Genomic DNA, 27,682 nt, shown 5'->3' on the forward strand with positions numbered 1-27,682 from the left:
AGTGTTTGTGAAATTATTTGAACAATTTTTTACTGCATTTTTTTGTAAGATAACATAAAAATTGAAGGACTAGCATTAGTCTTATAAAAATTCATATAATTTAAACAAATATGTAAAAATATATCTTAGGCCTCAATCAGATGCTCATCAAACTTAAGCCAACCAAGATTTCAACTGTGAAAGAAAAAAATAAGGTAAATATGTAAAATGCTAGACATGTATCATTAATGATTAAGTACAAAAATTATGGTATAATTGAAAATTCTATTTTATTTTATTTGTTAAGCTTTCAGGAACCAGATAAATCCCCCCTTTCATGTTATATGCTATTAATTTGATTTTCAGACATGCACATTTCATACAGCTTACAGGAACATATTACATACGAAATAATAAACAAAATCAAAGTCGTCTGCGCTTAATACAGGAGTGCTTGTGATTCACGATGTGGTAGACAGAATAATGGCGCTCTAAAACGGTCTACATTCTAATCTCTGGAACGATAAATATGTTACAATGCAAAATGGACTTTGCAGATGAAATTAAGTTAAAGATCTCAGCTTGAAAGAATTATTGTGGATTATGTGATCAGGCTTAATGAAATCATAAGGATCTTTATAAGCAGGAGATAAAGGGAAAAAGTCAGAAAGTTGAGATGTAACAGCAGAAGCAGAGGTTGGAATGATGTGCTTTAAAGATGGAGGAAGGAGATTAAGAGCCAAGGAATGCAGGTGGCCTCAGAAACTGAAAAAGAAAGGAAACATATTCTCTTCCCAAGTCTGCAGTTTGATTTGCGACTTCTGACTTCCAGAACCGTAAGAAGATAAATTTGCATTGTTTTAAGCCACTACATTTATGGCAATTTGTTACAGCAACAATAGGAAATGAGTACACAATGGTACTTGGGTCTCCCTGTTCCACGGCTCTTTGAAGTGAAGTCTGGTTGTGGTGCTTAACACGAGTCTGTTTTATCACAACTAAGCTGCTCCCTAAATCTTCAGCATATGATTCAAGAAAGGAAAATATAGGAAGTACAGTTTTAGAAACTGAAGGAATTTGAGACGTTCTCTTCTGCACATCCTAGAACACAGGTTGGCCTGAAAGCTAAGAAACCTGCACTTTAACAAGCAAAAACACTTATTGAATGGGATTAATAGAATTAGCTGTAAAGAGTAGGATCTGGGCTGGCCACTTCTGGAGTGAAGGAATGGATTAATTAGATAGGAATGCGAATGCAGTCTAGGAGAATATTCATGTTTCAGATGCAGATGGTTCTGTGATAGTCCCACACATACTGACTTAAAAGAAAAGAAATACCATTTAGTTAATCCTCCACCTTGGAAGCCTGTGGATTATGCTGCTTGTCTTTTTTTTTTATACCTGTCTGTAGTGATTTTCCTTGCTTCATCATATTTTCTTACTGCCATTTTAGTTGGATTTCCCCCTTATCTTTCACCTTCCTTTCTCCAAGGAAGCATTAAGCTCTAGTGGGAAAGTCTGCAGAAGCGGGCCAAGGGAAAAGGGGTTGTGGTTCTGACTGGAATGTTGATTAGGCAGATGGAATCTCTGGGAACAAAAAGAACATATAGGACATAACAAATCTGAGTGCTGGCAAGGTCTGGCCTTTAAGAGATCAATATCTGTATCCATGCGTCTAAAATTTCTATTCTTTAATTGCTTAAAAAATATGCCTCCAAAAATAGTAAAGGCAGCTGCTTTGCGTGTAATGTTAGATATGCACCCTCATTCATTGTTCTGTGAGAGCATTACAGATGTTTCCTCTTCTCCTCCATGGATACCCTCTGCTTTGATTTTCTCCAAGGATGCTATGAGACTCAAAGCACTTATTGTTTTGAATATAGGATAATGTGATTGCTCCTTTACTTCTGCAGATTCCCAAGCAATCATTTCATTTCATCCCCAATGGATTTGATAGGTGGGCAGCAAAGCCATTCCTCTTTGAAGCTATATCCTGAGGTCTCCACTTTGGGGAAGGGGAGAAAGCAACAGCTGAAGATAAAATCACTAATGTGCCAAGTATTTCCTCCTCAAATTTTTATGTTTCATTCTGAGATACGTTATATTATTATTTCCGTTTGATAGATGAGAAGACTGAGACTTAGGTAATTTGCTCAAGATCTCTGAGAAAGTCAATGACAGGAGCCCCAGTTTAGCCTACATAGTCTGCTTACAGAGTTTGCGTCTTTGTTCACAGTGCTAAATTGTCCCCCAGTTAGCATCAACACACACTTCCCAAACTCCTGCCTGCAATGTCTATATTTGGTGGCCCTTTATGATGTTCCTTGCCTATTGTTTTCCCTTCACCTATTAATAAATTATTTCTTTAGCTTTATTGATCAAAGCTGCCCAGGCATTTTAACTAATATCATGTGTGCAAAGTTTTTAGGTGTGGAGTGTGGGGTTTAGCAGGAGGCCTGTGTGGGGGCTGTGCTCCCCATCCTGACAAGCACACAAGGAACTAGGATGATATCCTTGAGATTGGCTGGGCTACCATTGTTTGGATTCCCTTTCTTTTAAAATATATTTTTCCTATGGTATATGAATAAACATTTAAAATTTTTAATACAATGTTTGAATCCTCTTCAGATATTTTATGTGAAAGTTAGGTCACTGCTTGGGAAGGAATAGAATTTCAACCTTTGGGATGAGGATGCTTAAGAGGATGTGGAGGACTTCCAAACCACTCTGAAATGTTTTCTTACCTGAGGAAGTCTTCTAGACCTGGCAGTAGAAACCTAAAAATATCCCTCATAGCCTTCCTCTAATTGATGCTAGTTATTAGAATCTGAGCTCAACATTGCCTGGAAAGGGTGGGCATGGAGGCATGTGTCTGTAGTCCCAGCTACTCAGGCGGCTGAGACAGGAGGATTGCTTGAGTCCAGGAGTTCCAGGTCAGCCTGGGCAACATAGCAAGACCCCTGTCTCTAAACACATACATACATACATACATACATACATACATACATACAAAGAACTGCCTTAGGAAAGGAAAGGAGACAAAGAGTAGGAAGGAGAAAAATTATGTCCAAAAATAACCACAGGAATACCATCATTCATTCGTTTTTTATTTATTGAGTGTACGGAAATTGCTGGGCATTGTGCGATTATATAAATGGAAGTAAAACACTCCTCAGCAAATGCAAAATAACTGAAATCATAACAAACAGTATCTCAGACAACAGAACAATTAGATTAGAAATCAAAATTAAGAAACTCACTCAAAACCACACAACTACATGGAAATTGAACAATTTGCTCCTGAGTGACTCCTGAGTAAATAATGGAATGAAGGCAGAAATCAAGATGTTCCTTGAAACTAATGAGAATAAAGAGATGATGTACCAGAATCTCTGGGACATACTTGAAGGAACACTTCAAGAACTACAAACCACTGCTCAATGAAATCAGAGAAGACACAAACATATGGGAAAACATTCCATGCTCATGGATAGGAAAAATCAATATTGTGAAAATGGCCATACTGCCCAAAATAATTTATAGATTCAATGCTATTTCCATTAAACCACCATTGACATTCTTCACAGAATTAGAAAAAAACATTTTTAAATTCATATGGAACCAAAAAAGAGTCCTTATAACTGAGAAAGTCCAAAGCAAATAAAACAAAACAGGAGGCATCACACCACCTGACTTCAAACCATACTACAAGGCTATAGTAATCAAAACAGCATAGTACTGGTGCAAAAACAGGCAGACAGACCAGTAGAACAGAATAGGGAACACAGAAATAAGATCACACACCTACAGTCATCTGATCTTTGACAAACTTGACAAAAACAAGCAATGGGGAAAGGATTCGCTATTTAATAAATGATGCTAAGAAAACTGGCTAGCCTATGCAGAAAACTGAAATGGGACCCTGTCTATACACCTTATGCAAAATTTAACTCAGGATGGATTAAAGGCTTATATATAAAACCCAAAACTATAAAAACCGTAGATGAAAACCTAGGCAATACCATTTAGGACATAGGCATGGGCAAAGATTTCAAGACAAAAACATCAAAAGCAATTGCAACAAAAACAAAAATTGACAAATGGGAACTAATTAAACTAAAGAGCTTCTGCACAGCAAAAGAAACTATCATCCGAGTGAACAGACAACCTACAGAACGGGAGAAAATTTTTGCAATCTATCCATTTGACAAAGATCTAATATCCAGAATCTACAAAGAACTTAAACAAATTTATGAGAAAAAAACATATAACCCCATTAAAAAGTGGGTGAAGGACATGAACAGAGACTTCTCAAAGAAGAGATTCACGCGGCCAACAACCATATGAAAAAACACTCGACATCACTGATGACTGGAGAAATGCAAATCAAAACCACAATGAGATACCATCTCACACCAGTCAGAATGGTGATTATTAAAAAGTCAGGAAACAACAGACGCTGGTGAGGCTACGGAGAGATAGGAAGGCTTTTACACAGTTAGTGGGAATGTAAATTTATTCAAACATTGTGGAAGACAGTGTGGCAATTCCTTAAAGACCTAGAACCAGAAATACCATTTGATCCAGGAATCCCATTACTGGGTACATACCCAAAGGAAAATAAATTATTCTGTTGCAAAGATACATGCCCATGTATGTTCACTGCAGCACTATTCACGATAGCAGAGACATGGAATCAACCCAAATGCCTATCAATGATAGACTGGATAAAGAAAATGTGCTATATGTACACCATAGAATACTACGCAGCCTTAAAAAAGAATGAGATCATGTCCTTTGCAGAGACATGGGTGGAGCTGAAAGTCATTATCCTCAGCACACTAACACAGGAACGGAAAACCAAACACCACATGTTCTCACTCATAAGTGAGAGCTGAACAGTGAGAACAAATGGACACAGGGAGGGGAACAACACACACTGGAGCCTGGTGAGGGGTAAGGGAGAAGTGAGAACATCAGGAAAAATAGCTAATGATTGCAGGACTTAATACTTAGGTGATGGGTTGATAGGTGCAGCAAACCACCATGGCACATGTTTACCTATGTAACGAAACTGCACGTGTACCCCAGAACTTAAAATAAAAAAGGAAGACATAAAAAATTTAAAAAAATACACAATTCAATGGTTTCTAATATATTCACATAGTTATGCATCCAGCATCACGATAGCATTTGGTTTTAGGAGCTTACAATATACCATTGTGCAAACACTTAATTTGTTTTATTTAATTAGTCTCCCAAGCATATTCGTATTTTTCCATTTTTAATCTGGAAGAAGCAGTACTTTCATGATTGTATGTATAGATTTGTGCATGTGTGCAAATATTGCTGTCATAGGCATTTCTAAAAGTGGATTTTCTTGATCAAGCTCCAAAAACTTTAAAATGTGATGGATCTTAACAAATTTCTTCCCAACGTTGTGCCCAGTTTAACTTTCCTATCAGTTTATGCTCGTGCTAGTTCACCACACTCACCAATATGAAGAAGCATGGATTTTACGTTTATCAGTCTGTGAGGCAACAACTCATTGTTTTCATTTGTATTTTTATTATGTGGTGTTTAGGTATTTTTCAGTTTTAACGGACCATTTGTATATGTTCTTCTGTGAATTTTTAATTTGTGACTTTTGCTGGTTTCTTTATTGGATTGCCCACCTATATTCATACTGATTTGTAAAATCTTTTAATGTGTTAGCAATACTCACCCTCTATCATATACGTTGCAAGCACTTTTTCCACATTTGTCTTTCAAGTCTGTAAATAGTGCTATTCACCACATAAAATTTTAGACTGCTATGTGGCCAATATTTTCCTGTTTTTGGCTCTTGTATCATGCTTATGAAATTTCTCAGTAAGAAGAAAACTTTTGATTTAGTAAACGGGAAATAATTACTTTTAAGTAATAAAGTCAGGGTGAAATATTTTTTATTTACTTGATATGACCAGTTGTTTTCTTCTTTTGCCATTAATTGCAGTCTTCAAGCCAATACTTCTTTAGAAATATGACAGATTTAATACCAACACTAGGACCATTTGAAGACAGAACTGTGTGTTTTAATAGAGATAATATCTCAACAGGAGTTTGTGAGGCTGACAGTCTCTGATGTTCTGACCACCTACGTCACAATCCTCATTGGGGACTTTCTAAGGGCATGTTTTGTGAGGTTTTGCAATTATTGCTGGTGCTGGGACTTGGAGTATGGATATGTAAGTATGATGTTAATTTTGCTCTTATAAGGTTTTTCCTTTGTGATTCATCATTTACACACACTATATAAGAGAAAGGCATCATAGAGTTTAGTGGATGGGATCACCGTTTTAGGTGCAATAAATGAAGACCAATGAGTACATTTATAATGCAGAGAAGTTCAGACTTGAGTATCATGGTTTACAATATTCTAGTAAAATTAGCACAAGATAGCAAAAGCAATGGACCTCAACTTGTCAGTTGAAATGTTGAACTCAGTAAATCTTGGCCCTGTAGCCCACCTTCTCCCTATAAGTTTACTAGCATTTCTAGAAGCAGGGAAAGATGGCTAATATCAACAGCATATTCTATTTATGCCTTTGAATTCTACTAAACTGCTGGATACTATCGTATGCCAGTCACTGTGCAGTAGATGGGGGGGATAAAAGGATTTGATAAATATGATACTTGCTTCACAAAGTTCATAGTCTAATAAGAGCTTGACAGAGACACACACAAGAGGCTGCAGAAGGTTCAAGGAAGGCCTAGTTTGCTGTCATGCATCTGGCAAGTGGTGGAGCTAAATTCTGGCAGAGGCGGCTTCTTTTCCTGAAATAATGGCTCAGGTTTCTCAGAACCACACTGGTGCTGACTCCATCACCAGCTTTCCTTCTATGCTCATCCTCAGGTCCCCCAACAAATTCTGAGGGCAACAGCACACTCATCACTCTGTGACTAGCACGTCTCCTGGTTTCCACTGTCCTCCTTTGCAGTCAAACTGGCTTCAGTCATCCTGGAAAATATGACCTGGGGGGTTGGTAGTACTCATTTGCTTAAAATCTTCCAGTGGCTTCTCAAGTACTTAGAATGATTTCCAAATGTCTTTCTAGGCCTTCAGTACCCTGGATGATCTGCTCCTTTTCTTTCTCTCTCAAGTCATTTGCTACCACTTTTGCTCTTGCTTTGTAAAGTTCACAAACATGGGCTTCTTTTTATGCTCAAACACAAGATGGTCCTTGCATTTGTAATTGCTGTTTCTCCCGCAAAGGGTGCTGTTGCCCTAGAGCTAGGAATGGCTGGTTTCTTCTTGTCGTTAGAGACTCAGCTACCGTGTCTTAGTGCTCTTCTCTGACCACCTATTCTAATGTAGCTAATCAGGCACTCTTTATATCAACACACTGTTCTGTTTTCTTCATAAGATGTGCATCTATTTGACATTACTCTTGTAAAATGTACTCACGGTCTATCTCCCTCTGTTAGAAAGAATACTCTATGAAAATAGAGGCCCTGACCTCTCTTATTTGAACTGTGCGAGTCACGTAGCAGGCAGCATGTGTTGGCTGGCTGTTTGAATGTTGAACCTCCTCATTTTTGCACCATCAAGGCAGCACTGTCTATTGCCAGAACTCTGCCTCCTTCGAAGCATGTGCCCATGGAGTCTCAGTGTTTGTAATGTTTTTGAGTTATTGAGCCAGTAATGCTTCTCTCCTCACCAGTGAGGGAATATCCTTTATAGCTGATCTTCTATCTCTTTTATCTCCTGCCCTCTAGTCTCTGGATAAGTCCAATAGTTAGGACTGTTTTCAAGATTTCAGGCTAGATCTGTCTGGCTGTCTGACTTTAAGATGGTACCTTTTATAAGGTCATCTCCATCACCCTCATTGAAAGTGCCTCCTTGGACTGGCCAAAAGCAGTTAGGTAATGGTCTTCGGTGAACGACAGTGAGGTAATGGCTACAGATACAGGATGCTCTTGTGTTGCCTTTCCATTCTTTGCTATGAGGTATTCAGCTGGCTTGGTTTCATTTCTATTTTCCTTGCCTGATTCAGCTCCTCCGAGGCAGACATAAAAATTGCCGTTTCTTCCTTAGACCATTGCTTGGCTTTTGCTTACCTTTTATCCCTTGGCTGCTTTCTTCTTAAGTGGCAGAAAATCTGACTGCAAATATGAAGTCAATATTACATGAACTGGATGCATAAAAGCTGTAATTAAATGACTGTAATTTATTATTTATTGACTGCTGACGGTGTTCCTGGGTTAGTAGAAAGTACAGGAAAAAAGGCAAGTTCCTGTTTTAGGTCACAGAGAAGGAATTTTCTCCCACGTTACCTTTGGAAGGCTCAAAAAAGCTCTGTCAGAATCAAAACAAGTTTTAAAACATTAATGATGGATGACGATTCTTTGATGTAGATCCCGTTGTCATTGACTTACCAAATGGATAGCTTACACGGGTGAGGGCCTACTAGGTGCAAGCCATTATGAACAAACTCTGTGCTAGGTGATAAAGGAATACAGGGATGTAGAAGATGTAGACTTATGTAGAGGTTGCAAATTTGGCCTGCAGGGTAGATTCAGCTAATGGATATTTTTGTTTTGTATGCCCAGTGGTGGTGTTTGTTTTTGTTTCATTTTTTATGAGCTAATATTTTAAAATGAGAGCTTTTACATAAAAACACATGGATTTCTTGTTTTTCTTGAAAAACTGGCAACAGTAAGTCCGTATTCCCACTAGGGAGAAATTGGATAGAGTTGAGAAACCACCGCCATCTGCAGTTGGGATATTCATTCTCCAGTTCCTCATACTCTTCACCACTCTTTTCTCTTGCAAGCTCCCAATATAAATAGAGAAATCAATTGTATGGCCCTTTGGAAGAGAATGTGTGTGTGTGTGTGTGTGTGTGTGTGTGTGTGTGTGAGAGAGAGAGAGAGACAGGCATGCATCAGTACAAATGCAGACACGGAGGAGGAGACATTTGAACTAAGTCTTGAAGGATGATCAGGATTCCAAGAGACAAAAGAAAGAATTCCCGGTGGAGGGACAAGTGTAAGACAGGGCCCCAGAGATAGACAGTATGGGCAATCCAGGCATAGATTGAAAAAAAAAAAAAAAAACTAAAATGAGGCTGTTTTAGAGCAGAAAAGGCTAATAAGAATGTTTCTCTGCTATTCTCCTAGACCTGCTAATCAATAATATGGTTTCAGAAAGTACCTGTCATGAAGGGAAGGACGACCTGAGATGGGCAGAGGACATACTTGAGAATTCTGTCAGAAATAAAAGATAAAATCATGGTCCTTTCTACTACATGCATGCGTGTGCATGTATACACACACACAAAGCGCATGATTTTTTTCTTCTGAATTCCAAAAATAATGCCACTTTATTGTAGAAAATTTGGAAAATATAACAAAGCTAATATGAAAGTAAAAATCACAGGTAATCTCTGCCACTAATGAGATTAATTATTTGGATTGTTGAATCAAATAGTGTTAGATAACAAGTACTACATATTTATATATAGTAACATAGATTTTTATAAATATACACATATATACATTTGTATATGTATATATGTATGTGTGTAAACAGATAGGTAGTAGAGTAGACTGGTTACCTGCTTTTATTTGTTTTACCTAACAGTGATCATTTCCCAATGCTATTAACTGTTGTTTTTGTAACATACCTTTTAAATGGTTGTATAATATTCTGTATGCAGATGTGGTATAATTAATCTAATTAGTTTTTAATTTGCTTTAAGTTGAACTGTCTAATTATTCTTATGATAATAAGTGTTGTGATGACATTTAATTATATCCATGTACATAAGTATCTTCATAGATAAATCATAGTGGATGTACAAATTATTTTCTTATGATAAATTTCTCTGAGTTGGATTGCTCAGTCTTAGTAGAGGGCTTTAAAAAGTCTATTCACTTTTATTACAACAGCCTCTGTAGAGACCCTGCAGATTTCAGCATTAGATTCAGAGATCTATAGAATGCTAAAGTTAGGTGGATTTTGACACAACCAATTGTAATGCATGTATTTAACATATGAAAAGTTGCATCTGTGAATTGAAATGAGGTTCCTAAGTTTATGTAGCCAGAGAATAATAAGGACAATGAAGTACACTTCTGAACAAAAATGTTATGTTAAATGTACTGAATTCTGTACTGGCTCTATCTGAGTAAGCTGGGTTAAAAGGGATTGTGAATATTTTTCAAGACACAAATTTATGGTCATAATGTTATCACAACAAACCTATGAAGATTAACTAAGGTGGAAAAATTACCGGCTTGGATCAGATTACCAGACCAATGTAAGTTAATGTAATGTAAGTTAATATCTCCCAAGGCTTCTCTGAGCACAGTTCTCAGTGTTTCAGAAGAGTTCATGAGGAGTAGAATAGTTTGTCCCTAGGAAGGATTTTAACTGCTCTAATTTAATACAAAGTGTGGCCTCTTGTAAACTTTGGGTTTTCTTTAGCAGTTCAATGCAGAATATCTTTATCTTCACTTCAGTTTTCATTGACACCATTCTTACTATTTACCAGCAAAGCAAGTAAAGAATATTTAGGAAGAAATATAGAATTAGATTCAGGGCATGATGGGGTAAGGGAATGTTCAATAAACTCAGCACTGTGTTCAAGTTGTATTTTTAAGGTGATCGTTGCTCACTTGTAAGTAAGAGCAGAACAGCGATGGGAGACTTCTTTAAAGTCTGATGAGGGATGCTCAAGATTATCCATAAATAAGAGGCATATAATTGACTAACTACCTTAGTGGATTCCCAATCATATTATATTGTATTATATTACATCTCAATGTACTGCTTATTTTGTATCAGAAACTCTACAAAATACTTTACATGTTTTATTCCATGTGCTCGTACCAGCAATGCTGTGAGGTTGTATTATTGTTCCTACTTTACAGTAAACTGAGGCTTAGAGGATGTTAAATAGTTGCTCAAAGACACATTGCTGGTTAGTGGTAGAGTTAGGCCTGAAACTCGAGTCTCATCACCTTCAAAGCCATCAACCAAGTTTCCATCATGTTGAATTTATACCATAATGCTTGACTCTAGAAATTTTAAAAATTCTGCCAAAACTTGAATAATTCATACACTAAACCTATGGCTTTTGGAACTCAAAGTGCTCCTAGGCTTAGGCAGGCTACCTGTGGTAGAATGGAGTTAGCAAATGAACTGGGATACAGAATTAGAAGATCAACTGTTCTCTAGCTGGGAACGTGGAGATATTATATATCAGTTCGGGAAGGTAGCATGATAAAGAATCAGGAAGAAATCATCAGCATCCCATAAGCGGTTGAGAAAATGGGAACAGAGACAATGCAGACTGTATTTTAAGTGTTCCTTGAATATGTGGACAGGATCTGTCTGCAGTTAACAGGTTCCTACTCTCAACTAGGGTTGAAGTACAAAGCCTCAAGTGTGCAATCATCCTAGCAGATGAGGCTAGAGTTTGTCCTGGATCAGTGCTTCTGAAATGTGAGCATACAACAGAATCCCCCGAGGACCTGTGAAAACAGCATTTCTGATTCAGTAGATCTGAGGCCAGGCCCAAGAATGTGCTTTTCTAACAAGTTCCCAGGTGACGCTGTTGACTCTCATCTGTGGACCACACTCAAGAGCCACTGCTCTGGAGCCACAGCCCAGACCAGCTTGCAGCTCTAAGCAGAGTGATTCCAGCTGTGAGAGATGAGATTTATGTGGAGAAGGTCAGGCAACTCATGCCACGACAGAATTAAGTCTCTCTGAGATCCTGAATTGCATTTCATGTTATCCACAGGTTGGCAATCTGCCTCAAATAATGAAACTTGCAGAGAGAGAAGGGATCTTCCCAGGCTTTTCTTTGTCCAGTGAGCACCATATGTCTTCCCTCTGGGTGGATGACTGACCTAGCACATCACAAGCAAAGGTCCAAAAATTAAACAACATCATTTCCAGTCCGTTGACTATGATGGACTTTAGCCCAAATCCATCTTTTAAAGGGCTTTTCTGGTACTGGCCCCCAACAATCTTACCAGGAATGAGCAGTCATTAGTGAGTTTATTACACTTAGCTCATTCAAATAATTTTATGAGCTCAAAGTTCAAGAGAATCTGTTTTTTTTTCTCTAACCGTTTTTTACCTTTGAGTTTTTTCTATTTTAGAGGCAAACAAAATATATTGCAAATTGATTTATATTTATTAAAGTATTGCTTTAAAAATTTAAAATATAATATAACCTAATGTTTATAAAAGCCTACCTCTAAAACAATGAGCACTGACTTTTATACTACATATGAGTATTTTTTTGCCTTGTCATTTGTTTTAGTTTTAAAGTGAGAGCTTCTGTGTTTATTGCATAAGTTAAATTCCATCTCTAAGGTGTTTACAGAGAAGCATTTCTTTCATAACTGGGTCTAATTTTCAACCAATAATGTATTTTTAGACTAGAAAGGGATCTTAGAAATGAACTAGTTCAGAGGTCGGCAAACTTTCGCTGTAAAGGGCTAGATAGTAGGTATTTTAGCTTTTGCAAGCCATAGTGTCTCTATTATAACCGCTAAATGCTGTTGTTTTAGTACCAGTCATAGATAATATATAAATGAATGAATATAGCTGTATTCCAATAAAAATTTATTTGTTTAAAACAGGTGGCAGTCCAGATTTGGCACATGGGCCATAGTATGCTGACCCTTGGTCTAGTTCATTTTTATTGATTTATGTGTCAGGAAACTAAGCCTAATGAGATAAGTGACCTGCCCAGCTTACCTAGCTAAGAAATGGTAGAGTGAAGTCTAAAATGCAGGTTTGAATCCCAGTCAAATGTCTATTCTACAAATCCACTTGGTCCAGTATGGCCACCCTATATCCTTTCTCTGCATCAGGCCAATTTATAGATCAAGGGGTTTGTTCTTCCAGCTGTCCCTGCTGCAAACACAGCAGGAAGCTAGGGACCCTAGGGTGTCCTTTATGCTTTTCTAGTTAACTATTTATAAAATATCTCATCTCTAATGACCCTCAGAAGGTTTATGTGCTTGTGAGAGAGTGAAGAAAATAGACATTTAAAACGTTGAGTTTCTTCCACGTTCAGTAGTTTGGTGGGCCACCTCATGACACCATTCTAAGGAGGTGAAGGTTTAAGGTTTGATTTTTAAACAGAGACAGAGAAAGGCTGTTCCAATGCAACAGATGGGTACAGGCCACCCGAGTGAGCATTTTTCAGATGTGTTCTGTGATCACACAGGGCTCCAGGGGAAGAGTGCTGAAGATCATCCAGAGCAGGGCACTCCCCTAGGAGGAAAAAGACTCAGAGTTAATGTTCTCCAGATAAGAAGCAGTTCATTTTTCTCCCTGAAGGACACATTTTTTTTTTCATTGTTGATTTCAGCACAAAAACTGTCAACCAAACCTTTTTGCCTCTTGTGAACATTGCCCTTCTAGAAAATCTGCAAACTAGCAAAACACTTTGTAGCTGTCCTTCAAAAGTATCTAGTATGATACTGCAGTTATTCAGGTCATCTTTGTTCTGTTTAATACATAGGACTCTTTATTATTTCATTATGTATCATCTTATCATTTTACCTTGAGGGTTAACCATTCCTGTTATGCCATACTTGCTGTTCTTTCCCTGAATCTGTTACAAGGCAGGTTGTCCCTATGTTTCAGTTGAATAGGAGAGTAATACTGCCTTTTAGGAAAGTGATGAAGTTGAAGCCTGGATTCATGAGACTCTTGAGGCCAAGCATTTGAAAGTTGGGAATGGTTTTGTTGGAGTTCCAAATCAGGAACCAATTCTATCTTCTTACAAATATATTTTTGAGTTCTTGGGTTTGGGAGGAACGGAGGCTCTCTTGAGTCATCTTGGTGTCTGTGTGTGTGTGTGTGTGTGTGTGTTTGTGTGTGTGTGTGTGTTGGGGAGGGAGCTGTTATGGGGATATGTGTGGTCTGAAGCACACCTGGAGATAATAGGATCTGAGCAGTGCTAGGAACCTGCCAGTGTCCTGGTGTCTTTTTCATGGCCTTCTTGGCCCTCTCATTTCATATTTGCTGCTCTCTTATTCCCTTATTACCAATTGGTCAGTCTCCTCTGATTCTCTATCCCAAATTAAATAAGAGCCAGTTTTATTGCTCTTGCTAATTAGCATTTACTCCATTGTTAGAATCTCCTGTTAGGATGCCTAATGCATCACCAGGAAGCCTTTAGATGGGCCACCCTATCACAGTTTCCCACTTCCATTCTATTGTTTTTTTTGTGGCTCCTCTGCACAAAAAACAGCCTAGTGTTGCTGTCCTGAGCATGAAGGTTATTATCCAAGACATGGAGACTAGATATTCAATTGAATAACTTCTTAAGCTTTTGTTATATATTTTTTGCTATATTTATTTTATGTTAAAGTTAATTCACATTTTTGTTGAAAAAAGTTTTAATATGCAAAACTTAAAAAAGAAAAGGAAAACTATAGTCCATCACCCACGTGTAAGTTATGACTATCTTGCTGATTATTTTCCAGTCTTTGTGTGTAGTTTCATATAGTTGATTAATGTATGACTTTATATTTTTTGTTTAACATTAGAGCACAGTTTTTGCTCATGTACATAAATATTCTTTCAAAATGATTGTAATTTGTTGCAATATATCATAGTATAAATATACTGTATATACATAACTAATGTTCAACACTTAGATGGTTTCATCATTGCTTGTTAAAGTTTATCATTACATCAGATAATTTTATTACGACAGATTCTAGAAGTTTTCTTACAGAGTCAAAAAGAATAAGATTTTTAAAGCTTTTAATATGTACTGTCAAATTGTTTTTCTGAAAGGTTGTTTTTACTGTCACCAGCAGTGTATAAGAGAGCCTGTCTTGCTGTACTTTCATAGCATTGGATGACAGCATTTAAAAATGAGTCTCACTATGTTTAAAAAAAAAGGTGCTTTCTTTGTTTTATTTATATCTGGTTACTTATCCTAGTGATTATTCTGCTATTGTTGCTGAAGGGAAGTAATTGAAACCCTATCCATGCCTATGCAGAACCACTTGCCTTTCAATTTTGACCATGTGAGATGCTAATCCAATGAACATTGTGTCTCCTCTAGCCTTCATACACGGAATTCGACATCAGTGGCAATGTCCTCGCTCTGATCTTCAACCAAGGCATGATCTGGTAGGCCAGCTGTTGGACAGCTTATCACTTACAGAAAAGTCTCCCAGGTTATTTTTGCATAAAGCATTGAATCCTGGTGTTAGAGGAGAACACAATCAGTGTCTAACTCCATATTTACGTTTGTGAAGTGGATGCCTGTATATAGTTTCCTTTTCTTTCGTATCTTAAATGTCAGTCATCAAAGGTGTCTTTCTGTTTTGCAAGGCACTCCTTCATCAAATAATGGGAGTCTGTGTTCTGGTTGGCAGATTTATTTGAAGACTATATTTTTATACTTTGTGACACCAGGATCTAATATTAAAACATTAGTAATTACATTACCACATGTTAAGGATGAAATAAATTAACATAAGGCCTTTCGGAGAGACCGAGTTTATTTTGTTGTCACTACTAAATATATTTAAAATGTAACTTATAGCTACTTTTAAAAATAATACCTTATCAAATCCAATAGTTTATCGAGATGAAACACATGTTTTAGGAAGGTCAAGCTAAAATATGATCTTCAGTTTGTAACTTGTTTTATAGGGCCATTGGCACATCAGAATTATATTTTTGATGTGTGAACGGTTGTCATATCTTTTATCAAATAAAAGCATTCTCACTATAAACTTGACAGGTTAAGATGGGTCGATACAGTAGAAATCATTTTTGAGTTTAAAAACTGAATCACAACATCCGATTCATCTGAGGACCATGTGTCTTGGAAATCTGTCACTTCAGATTTCCAGCCTGCAAGCAGTTACAATAAGGCTACTTTATCCTGGGGACATGTGCCTAAGACAATATTATGCTACCAACCATACCATTGTCCTATTCACAAGTGCCAGTATACACTCAGTTTTTGAACAACTTTCATATATTGTACAAATAGATCTGTCCTGAATTATTAAACCTTTGGGTGCTGACAGACACCGGACCCCTCTGCAAATGCTAAAACCGTCTTGCTTCTGTCACACGAAGACCACCCTCCAGGGCTCCATCGTCCTGCCATGGGATGACTGTTAAATTCCTGTGCCTGACTAGGTGAATCAATACGGAAAAGATATTATAAAAATATTGTTTCCTCCTTTGTCAGGTAGGTTTAAAAATCTAATTTTTATCCCCTTCCTTTTTAAATTTTCCAAGTATAACTCACATGTCCAGACTCACTAAGGAAGGAAATGCATCCTTCATTTTCCAAGCAGGGACGAAAGTCAAGGTGGCCCAAGGAACGTCTACTGACACAGAAGTAAAGGGAGAAGCTTCTGTGGGTTCTGAGCTTTCATTTCCTGGAGTTCAATTTGCTGTCATGGCAGAAAATGGCTAACATGGCTATGGGAGTAATGAGAAACCACTCTTCTATCAGTGGCTTTTACACAAAGTGTCATAAATCCTTCAGGCCTCGTGGGTACCATTCTCGCAGACATATGCTGCACATTGATTGTGTTCTTTCAGAGTTAGGACAACAGATTGTCCTAGAAATTTGTTTTTATTGTCAGAAAAGCTGTTATAATGGCTGTCCTGCTTGGTTTCACTTGTGATTTTGCAACTATTTTAGTCCACTATTGTTCATATTGAAATTCTTAAATATCTAACATGTTTTTCCAGTTCTCTCATGGGAAGATCTATTATCAAAATCTCTGCACTGTCATTTTCTGTCTATTAATTCTTCAGACAGTGGTCAAGCTTGCTTCTGGCTAGTTTGAAGAGAATATTAGAATGGGATTGCGTTTTTTGAGTATACAAAGATATTCACACACTTTCCAAAGTTCCAGAAGCAAACCGACCATTATTCTATTATTCATCTTCACGTCAATGCTTGGCACAAATATTCTTTTCCTAACCCTAGGAGGCTGATGAGGGAGGGGGATGTCATGTAGAGGGAGGTGTGGGGCAGGTGTAATGTAAAATTAGTAGGCTGACTCTGCACAAAGGTCCTTACACACAATTGTTCCATTATTTTATGAAGCATGAGGATATAATGCCTGAGCTTAACCATTTTCTACAGAAACAATCAAAAAGGTACAGGGATTTTTTATTCAATTCCATTGGCTTGTGACTGGAGACATTGAATTACTGCTTTAGGAATTGCTGAGTAGTGGAGGTTATTTATGCAGATGTTGTTAACATCAACATTTATAGATAAAATCTATTTTGCTATGATTTGGTTGAATGATCAGTAACCTTTATTTACACACTTATTTTTTGAAATACACATGATGGTTTCTGTGCTAATATTTTTAAATGATGAAAGCACATAATATCTTTATCATAGCAGGATATTGAGAAATGGCAGAGAACACACAGTGAAAGAGAAAATGAGTTTTGGACACTGCTCCAACACTGCTTCATTGGGTACTCTCCGGCCAGGTTTATCACCTTTTTTTCTTCACTTTCTCAGTTGATCAGATGTGAATAATTTACCTGACATGTACATGTCGCTGAAGTAATAAGGAGAGTTAAATAAAAGAAGCTTTCATTTTCTTTGATCTTCCTGGAAGAAAAGAATTTTATAAGGCTAAAGTGTTACAATGATTTTTACTGACAGATGATGGGATCATGCCTGGGTAAGGGACTTAGTGAGCCGAGCTGATTAGTGATGCATGAGCAAAGATAGGATGAGCATTAACATTCAGATATTATTATGCCAGGACTTATTTTTCTAGGTTATGTCTCTTGAGTTATTTGTTCAAAATGTCTTTGTGATATTTATTTTGAAATTTTGAAATTTATTTATAGATGCATACACAAATAATAAGCATATACATGCAAACAATGTGCATGTATATAGGTACAAATATATGTGGTTTTAGGCAAGTCTCGATTTTGAATTACATGCTAAATTATGTTTTAGAATTGATCAGGTTATGCAACAATGAAACAACCTCAAAATCTTAGCAGCTCATAAAAAGAACATGTTCAGTGTGGGGTGGAAGAAGAGCTTTGCTCTTAGAACTTACCTTCACTTTAGAGACCCAGACTGATGGAATAGGATCCATCTGAAACATTGCTATCACACTAGCAGAGAATGAAGAGAAGGAAAAACCACACAGGGCTTTTAAAGTTTCTACCCAGCAGTAAGGACCTAATTTCTATTCATACTTTATTGGCCAAAACAAGTGATGTCGCCATCTGATTTTTAGAAAGACTCAAAGTGTATTACATCAACAAGTATTGGTATTGTGGGATATAATCTAGTGCTTTGCAATTCTAACCCATTAGCTGGAACTATCACTTGCTTACTTGCTCACTTTTTTGGCGTTCTCTCTCTCTTGCTGTCCTGTAACAAAAGTATACTGTATTGTTTTAAAATCTATCCTCTCATTAGAAAAAAATAGTTTAACTTCCTACAAAGTCTTTGTTCAATTCATTATAGTAAAATACCATTCATATCTATTGTCTGAAATCTTGTCAACAGGACAGCCCAAATTGTGACAATATTCCACTTTTCAAAGAAATGAGTTAACTTTGGGTTGGCAAAAGTTCAATTATAGCAGAAACGAATTTCTTCATCTAAATTAAAAATGTCTCTATAATGAACCAAATTTACGTTGGATTGGCTAAACAACTATTGAGGAAGTACAAAATGCTAAACCTAGCAAGAGATGTTGAGGGCTTCATTATAGATAGGACAGTTTAAAAGACAGGGCTCCCCTTACATTTTTAAAATACGTGCACATGTATCTTCTTTTTGATTTTGAAATAATAAATTGTTGTTTGTATTGATTCATGGTGCTAATGAATTTTCTCATCCAAGAAGAGTGAAACTTATTTTGTAGAAATAATCAACTAAGCCATCAAGTAAAAGTGACCACACCTAAGTGGTTCCCACCTCAAAGCAGTATTTTAAAATAGTTACACAAACTCAGATGCGCAAAGCAGAGAATTCCCGAGACGAGCTAAAGTAAGAAAGTAAACCGACAAACTAAATTTAAATAAATGTGTGGAATTTTCATCTCAAAAACCTATAAGCTAGTTATAAATTTTCAATAAAACCCTATTTTAGGAGGCATAAATACATATTGCAATTGGCTTTAAAACACTGTATCACCTACAAAGAGAAAATGATCAACATCAGAAAGAGAAAATTTATTTTAATTTTCTTCTTTCATTAAGCAAAAAATTTTTTTCAGTTGTACAGTCAGGGCCCACTGCAAACTTGACCTCCTGTCATTAAGCAAAAACTAATTATTCATGACAAAAGTGATTAATTCAAATGTACAGTTTATTTGAGTAGAAGAAGTGATTTTAAGGGTTAATTATTTTTAATAAGATATTTATAGATATATCAGTCAATGATACAAGTATTGGGGAAGGTTTATTTTAGAATTAGAAGAAAGAAGTAAAACAATTGTAAATATTATTTACTCTGTTGTAGTTTAAATTCACTAATGATAGTAGGTATAGTTAGTTAACAGCATCCTTTCTATGAAATAATTATGATATGCAATTCCTATAATAATGGGGAAAGTGGCAAAATGTGTTTAGAAGTTGGAAATAGATAAGTGCAGTTTATTTATGAAAAGGGTTTGTGTGGTTGAAAGTGGCAGTATATTTTCTGCCTTTGGAAAAGAAGCATGATGTCAGATAAACAGGTGCAGTGTGACTTTGTTATGGAGTAAAGACTCAAAAGTGAGCAGAGTTCTGTTTTCTTTCTAGGATGGGCTCCTTCTTTGCTCCCAGCCTCCCAGGCATCAATATCCTTCGACTCCATACATCCATGTACTTCCAGTGCTGGGCCGTTATGTGCTGCAATGTTCCTGAGGCCAGGGTCTTCAAAGCTTCCAGATCGAATAACTTCTACCTGGGCATGCTACTGCTCATCCTCTTCCTGTCCACCATGCCTGTCTTGTACATGATCGTGTCCCTCCCACCATCTTTTGACTGTGGTCCCTTCAGGTCTCTTGTTTTTGAAATTTGACTCAGGCATGGTGTTCTTTTGGGGGTGGAGGTGGGAATGGCCATTCATTGTATAAGCTATTTTTTTCCCCCAAACAATGACATTTTTGGTTGGTGGAAATGAGATCCCGGCTGGGTGCAGTGGCTCATGCCTGTAATCCCAGCACTTTGGGAGGCTGAGGCAGGCGGATCACCTGAGGTCAGGAGTTCCAGACAAGCCTGGCCAACATGGTGAAACCCAGTCTCTACTAAAAATATGAAGAAAAAAAAATTAGCCGGGTGTGGTGGCGGGTGCCTGTAATCCAGTTACTTGAGAGGCTGAGGCAGGAGAATCACTTGAGCTCAGGAGGCAGAGGTTGCAGTGAGCCGAGATGGTGCCATTGCACTCCAGCCTGGGGGACAAGAGACAAGCTCTGTCTCAAAAACAAAAAAAAGAAAAACCAAAAAAAAAAAAGGAAAAGAAAAGAAAAGGAAAAAAAAGAAATGAGATCCTTTGGGTATTCAGGTTCAATAGGTGACATGGAGATTCTTAGGCAAGTTCTATCTATTTCCTCATTTGGGAATCATAAAAGAGAAAATACTTTATACTTTTCCAGGCTCTGCCTGGGTAAAACACATATGGTGAATCTGAGCTGTTTCCACTTTAGGGGACAGCTAAGAGCAAGGTCTGATGACACTGGTCTGGATGTGAGTTTGCCTGACTCTGGGTCATCACATCCAGACATGGTCAGCTATCACTACTTCTCTTGTGCATCACTACCTTAAAAAGAGAGAGAGAGAGAATACCCCACACTCTACCTAGGAAAGAGAATTATTACTAAATACTAATGAGCATAAATTCCTCCTTTATGTTGTCAGGCCCAAGTTATTTAATTAAAGTCAAAAGGTTCATTGCTGGCAGACTAAGTGTATAAGAGACATTTTCACTCTAACAGCAGTCTGAGTTATTGCTTTGCTAGAAACCAAAAAAATGTGAAGCCAGCTGATTGAGTTAAACTAGCTGGACCTCTATATACTCAGAAAACTGATGTTGAGAAGCTCTGTTAATTCCATTGTGTGTGTGTGTGTGTGTGTGTGTGTGTGTGTGTGTGTGTGTGTGTGTGTGTGTGTGTTTCCAAGTGGGCTGAAATAAATAATGCAGACAGTGACATCTGGAGACTAAATATGAAATTACAGTCTTGATGGGACATTCGTCTCAATAAATCCCTAACCAATCTCAGAGTACAAAGTTCAAGGAATATGCCATTCAAAGGCTTTAGTTAATTGCAAATTATTCACACTACTTATTATCCAGGATAAGTTTAGGTGTGCATTAAGCTATTAATTGGAAGTTGTTCCTTCTCAGTAAAACATAGCAAAGGACCTTAGCTTCCTATAAGGGAAACCACACAATGTAAACATGGATCTCCACAGATGCATTCAGATTTACAATACCTCTTAGACATGAACAATAGTTGCACAATTTCAGCTTCTTAAGCCCTAACTCTTCTGGCTTTCTTAATTGGCAAACTTAGGCAAAATTATGGAATGTAAAGTATTATTTTGAAATCAGGGAAATTTATTTTTCTTTATTTTTAAAATTATTTATTTATTTTTTAATTTCCTTAGGTTATTGGGGAACAAATAGTGTTTGGTTACTTGAGTCAGTTCTTTAGGGTGATTTGTGAGAAATCAGGGAATTTTAAATATTTTCAGTGGAGTACTGGGAAGGAGTATCTCTATGCTATTTAGATGTTTTTTCATGTCAGTTTCCTCACTTTGGAGCCAAAGGATGTTTACATTGTTTATTTGTCTGGACTTAAACGTTTTAAAGGATTGTCCTGCTCTAGAAATGAGGTGAGAATGCTCGTATTAGTGGGTACCTCATAGCTTGTCATCTTTATGAACCCTGAGTTTTAGGTGATTTGCTTAACCTTCCTGGTGAAGGTTGTCTGATTCTATCTGGATCCTGGGCAAGCAGCAATTTAGGAAATATAAATTTGAACTAGGTTACTGGAGGTCACAGTGATGGCTAGTTGCTCTCCAGTGTAGGGAAGTTTTCAGGTAAGATGGCTATAGTATATTTATCCATTCAGTAAGGCAATTTGATGAGATATTCTAGCTTGTCTGGTTTTATAAGACCTGGCTAGAGAGGGTAAATTTTCCAAGAAATTATTCCAATAGGCTAGTAAGTGGATTTATGGTAAATAGTTGACAATTTAAAGATGTCCAGATGAAGGCAATTCTATAGCATTTCCTGACACCTGATGCTTCCTCCCACCTATGTCAATAATTCTGAACAATTTATAGTTCTCTAGGTTTTTATATACATCCCTGCTTACATTATGACAATTTTATTTTTCACGTATTTTCATCTTATTGCAAAGATAATATGTGTTTATGCTAGAAAACCTAAACATTGTAGAAATATTTTTACATGAAAAGAAACATGGCCCATAATCTTGAAAACCTGAAATAACAACGTTTTAGCATTTTATATTCTGGTTTGCCTTTTATGCATAATTTTTCATAACTGAGCTTGTACTGACACAGGATGTTTCTCAGCCCCTTCGCTGGACTCACAGAGGGGCGCCCTGTCTACTCGGCCTGCTGTGCTTAACCCCTTGTGGGAGGAAGCACGTGGGCAAGCGAGTGCTGGATCTGGCCAGACACGCCGGGCACTGACACAGGAGCAAGCTCCATGTGGGGCCCGTGGCCAGACGAGTTGTGTCACCTTGAAGAGAATGCAATGGTGCCCAAGTGCTTATGACCCCAAAGCCCCAGAGGGGGTGTTACAATGCTTCCTGAGTTCTACCATCCTCAGCCTGATGGATGGCAGTGTGTTAGCAGCTCAGTTGGCCCCTTGCCTCGTCACATGGGGCAGCTGCCCTCCACTGGAGAGGGCAGAGGGCCAGTGTGACAGCCTTTCCTGGGTACCCGCATTTGGTGGGCCCCGAGCTCTTGTCCAGCATCCAAGAAGAATGAGGTCACATGGATTATTGAAAGATGGTGAAGGAGGAGAATTTTATTGAGTAATGAAATTGGCTCTCAGCAGAGAGGGCAGTTGGAGAGGGGCCAGGAAGAGCAGGTCGTCTTCCCCAAAGTCAGGTTGTCTCTTCCCCAAAGTCAGGCCATCTCTCCCCTCTACCAACTGAGTCTGCGGTCTTATAGGCACAGGATGGAAAGTGTGTGCTGATTGGTGTATGAGTATGCAAAAAAGGTTAAAGTGAAGATATCACTCAAAGGTAGACATGACAGTGTAGAAAACCAATTAGGAAAGGGTAGGTATATGTAAAATAGGTGAAGGGTGGGGATGAATCAGAGGAAAGTGCACCAAACAGGAAGACAAGTTCTCAATCCAGTCTGAGGATTTAACTTCGGGGCTGGCTTTCAGGCTTTAAACTGTCTTTGGCTTACAGGTGGCATTTCACCAGGTACCTGCCCCTATCTGCCTAGGCATTTGGCTGACTCCTGTTGCTATCAGTATACTAGGTGCAGATTTTTTAGTATTAAAAGTTAAAATTATATTGTGAGGCTGCTACTATATTTGTCATTTGCAATCATGCTTTATGCGTCTATTTTTCTTAATAGTTTAGCTGACTTCTAGAGATTGGGGATACAGCAGTTTCATCTCTGTGGGTCTAGGACACAGTAAAGTGCTGGTCAATAATTTGAATGAATGAATGAATAACGACTGCTTATTGTGCACTAAGCACTAGAGGAGACGCAGGGTTAAGTCCATGCATTAAGCATTGATTCTGGTCCTGTGGCATTTATCACCCAGCTGGGAAGACAGGCCTTCTCATAAGCTGTTCTAATCTAGAGTGGAACTATGCCTACAGCAGGACTATGGGTTGACACAGACAACTGGAAAACAATTCTGAGAATATTGTGTAATAGCACACTTTGGCTAACCTGGCAGGAGAAGGCATTGCCAGGGACGTGTAGACGCTTCCATAATTTTTATGTAATTAAGATATCTGGACTCTTTTCTTTGGTAAAAGGCCTGACCTGAAAAAGGTACACAAGAATCCTCAGGGACTCAGCAACTTTGCTTTGAGTCACACTGGATGCTGAGAAGGCCTTTGTGGGTAGGGATAATTTCATAAGATTTGAATTTCCCCACTCTAACTACATTCATCAGCTATGACCTGAGATGCTGGAGAAGGGAGGATAGATGGTCTTATCTTTTTTGGTACTTTTAATTTATCTGCTTATCCTGTATTCCATCTGGCTGGGGCTGCATTGGGGGGTATGAACAATTAGAATGGAATGGTGAAAAATAAAACTTATTGGAGTAGGGAGTTATAATCTTATATTGCTTGTAAGCTTCATTCCCTCTTATGTATCATAAGTCTTGAAAATTAGGGTGTAGATCTTTAATTTGTGAAGCAAAACTTGTACCTCTGTAGTCCAACGACTACTGACAAAATACTTGGAGTCACTCTGTCTGCTGGAAGATAGTATTGGTTAGACCAGGAGAAAAAAAACATAATCTGGGACTTGTGTGTCATTGTTATTTAGTAGTTGAAAATGCTTAAAGATTAAAATACAAAAGCAAAACTAAACATTGTATTAAATGTTGCACCAACATTTATTCTGATGATGCATACAATTTGGTGAAACCCAACCCAAATCTCTTCTGAAAATTACATCTTTTCATAGTAAAATCAGTATGCATATACAGAGAAAATAATGGTGTAGTGAATATTTTGAATATTATGGTACAATTCTAGCTATTCCTTAGTAAGTCAAGACATCTTGTTCTCATTTTTCTAGTTTATAGGAGCTGATACTTGCCTTCATGGATCTGAGCAGTGGAGCTAAGCTGGTATTCATTAGGGCCTATCCAGGAGAAGAAACTGAGAGGGAAAGAACCCATGATTTGGTGTGGTTACCTTACCTATTAACATATCTGATGAAGGAAGTCTGGTGGAAAATGAGGTGGAAGCTATTGCGTGGAAAGAGATATTGGATTATATATGGATTTTATTCCACTGGGCTATTCCTTGCTCTCATTTCCAAGGCTAATTAAAAATTGAGTGCACTATTTACTTAGCTCAAAAAGAGTGTTCTCCTACAAGAGCAGCTGACTGAGAGGCAGACTTATGAGCTATTTACAAAATATATTTCAATCAAAATCTTAGAAATACAGTTTTTAAAAATCTTCTCCTAAATATGTGGTTAATTTCCTAACTGCTTTGACTATATGTTTATATTGGGATCATATTTCTCGTATCTTACCCATATATTGGCTACATGAGGTCAAAGTGTCAGCAGTTGTAGCTAAACATCAGATTCCTAATCTGAAAGAGGACCTAAGCAGTAATTGAGAAAGATTTCCAGTTTTCTTGCTTTAACCATGGTTTTTCCATATGTTCTTAATAAACTTATCTCCCCCTTTTTAATTCCCCCAGTGGCAAAAATAGAATGTTTGAAGTCATTGGAGAGACCCTGGAGCATGATTTCCCAAGCTGGATGGCGAAGATCTTGAGACAGCTTTCGAACCCTGGGCTGGTCATTGCTGTCATTTTGGTGATGGTGTATGTGCTTTTCCTCCTCATAGAAAGAGCCTTTGTGATGTTCTTCCTGGCTGCTTTTACATTTCAGCTTTTTCAGCTCTGTCTCACTCTCCCTAAGGGTTCTGCTGTAACCTATCCAAATTCAACACTGATTACATGGTGGTGAGAGGCTAAAATTCATGAGCCATATTCTGATCCTATTGGATGTAATTCACAGCCATCTGCATCTGTCTTTGCTTCCCCAGGATTATAAGATTTGTTTCCAAGTAACCACAATAATTATCCGTAAACAGCTAAAGCAAGGGAAACATAAATGCTAAATGCTAAATCTAATCAGTACATTGAGCTTTCCCCCAACAACCCGGCCTCCACCTCTCGTTCCATAAAGCAGGTGGCAGTGAATATACAGAAATAATGATCCTCTAAGTTAATATTCCTCTTGGGGGCCCTATAGACTATATTTTAGGGGCAAGGGCTTAAAGGGTCTCAAAAATTTCACCGTCCTTGTTGTTAGAGGGTCGTCAATAACTGTGTGTTCATGATAATAGAATCAGAGGACCAGAGGATCTTGAGAAGTTCCTGTAGTCTGTCCCTTCAAAGTCAGAAGTGATTTCCAAAGGGGAACTTGTCAGATGACTTTTGTTTTCACATAACTTTCATTGGCTTCTGACTCTTGGCCATCACAGATAAACTTAGATTCTAAGTAAAAGTATAAACTTGCTGTGGGAGAGCCAAAAGCAGCGTCCATCTCTTCCTTTCAGTCCCTGAGTGCCTCCTACATAGAATGTCTGGAGCTGCCACGACTCTCAGTCAGGGGGTAAATATTAAACAACCCCAGGGACATTTTAAGAACAAAGTTGATGCAAAGGATTTGGTTCATTTAAATAAAGGTAAAACGAGAAAATCTCAAGGAGAAAACTCCCAGTGGTTTGCAGTAAATGAGCAGGGATTCTGATCCAGTTATTGTCATGATCACAAGCCACATAAAGTAGTGAGGGCAGGTTTATCTTCTTCAATTTTATAACTTAAGAAATTGATTTACAGAAAGAAAGTGATTTTCCCTAGACAAGAGAGAGAGTAAAATGGTCATAGAAGGACCTAAAGCAGATCCTTTCACAGTAAATCCAGTGCTCACTTCTTTATACCACGAGGCTTTCTGTGAAGGAGAGCTAATAACCTGTAGGGATAATTAAACAGTAAATCAGATTACCATTATATATTACATAACCTTGATAATGGGGTGCTGTTAAGAATCTGATAGTAAGTCTCTGGCACAGATGCATTAGAAAATGACCTACTGAATGCAGCATGTTTCACCAGATGGCCTTTGAAACAATTTTCTTTCTCTACATGTCCATGATACAGTGGCTTCTGAAAGCACGTTAATCAGTATCCTGTGGCCTTTGAGAGTCAAGGCCCTTTAGTGGTATGAATGAGGTGTTGTTTAAAACACACACACACACACACACACACACAATGTAAATGTCAGATTTCGTTACCATATTCTTACTTTATTAGGAGACATGTTTATTTTTAAGTGAAGGAGTGGCATTGTTCAAATGCCTTAATCCAAAGATTTAGTAATCAGTCCTAAGAGTGTTTAAAAGGAATTAACACTGCCTTTGTTTCAGGTACTATTTACACACTGACTCGTTTAATTTCCATAACAGCCTTGAGAAGTTGGCTTCATTAATCATACTGTCAATAACACATTGAAATTCTGCCCCAAGTCAAGTGACTAATAAGTGGAATTTAAACTCATGTCTTCTCCTTATTTCCTACACTTACTTGCAGCACCAAACAGGGATCAGAATCAGTGGGAATTTTAGATGGGCTGAAAGCCACTTGTCCGAGGTGGTATAGACCCAGGGTCAGCACACTTTTCCTAATTCGAGGGCCAGAGGCAAATTAGGCCAAGAGGCAAAATTGAGGCTCTTAATTAAGTAATTACTAATATAACCGTTTAAAAGACAGAAAAACCATTCTTAATTCATGGGCCATACAAAACAGTCTGGCAGTCATCTTCAGCCTGCAGGGCCTCGTTTGCTTTGATCTGGACAGCCTGGAGGAAAGCTGGCCCCATGCAAGTGTCAAATAGATGTACGGAAAGGTTGATTGTGGCTCTGAGGTTCTGATTTAAAACCCAGATTTTAGCTTATTA

At 37.8% G+C, this 27,682-nt stretch overlaps 1 protein-coding gene across 1 annotated transcript in view; it reads left to right on the forward strand.

Annotated features, from left to right (window-relative positions):
• The window catches only part of TMC1 (transmembrane channel like 1), a 263,253-nt gene that overhangs the window by 230,818 nt on the left and 4,753 nt on the right, over positions 1–27,682 (forward strand). Inside the window, exons 16-19 of the mRNA XM_054501938.2 lie at positions 6,078–6,206; positions 15,072–15,139; positions 19,781–20,020; positions 25,417–25,542. Of these exons, the coding sequence (XP_054357913.1) occupies positions 6,078–6,206; positions 15,072–15,139; positions 19,781–20,020; positions 25,417–25,542 (563 nt within the window). The remainder of the gene's footprint in view (positions 1–6,077; positions 6,207–15,071; positions 15,140–19,780; positions 20,021–25,416; positions 25,543–27,682) is intronic.

This window comes from Pongo pygmaeus, chromosome 13, assembly GCF_028885625.2.
Source record: "Pongo pygmaeus isolate AG05252 chromosome 13, NHGRI_mPonPyg2-v2.0_pri, whole genome shotgun sequence".
In the NCBI taxonomy this organism is placed as follows: Eukaryota; Metazoa; Chordata; class Mammalia; order Primates; family Hominidae; genus Pongo; species Pongo pygmaeus.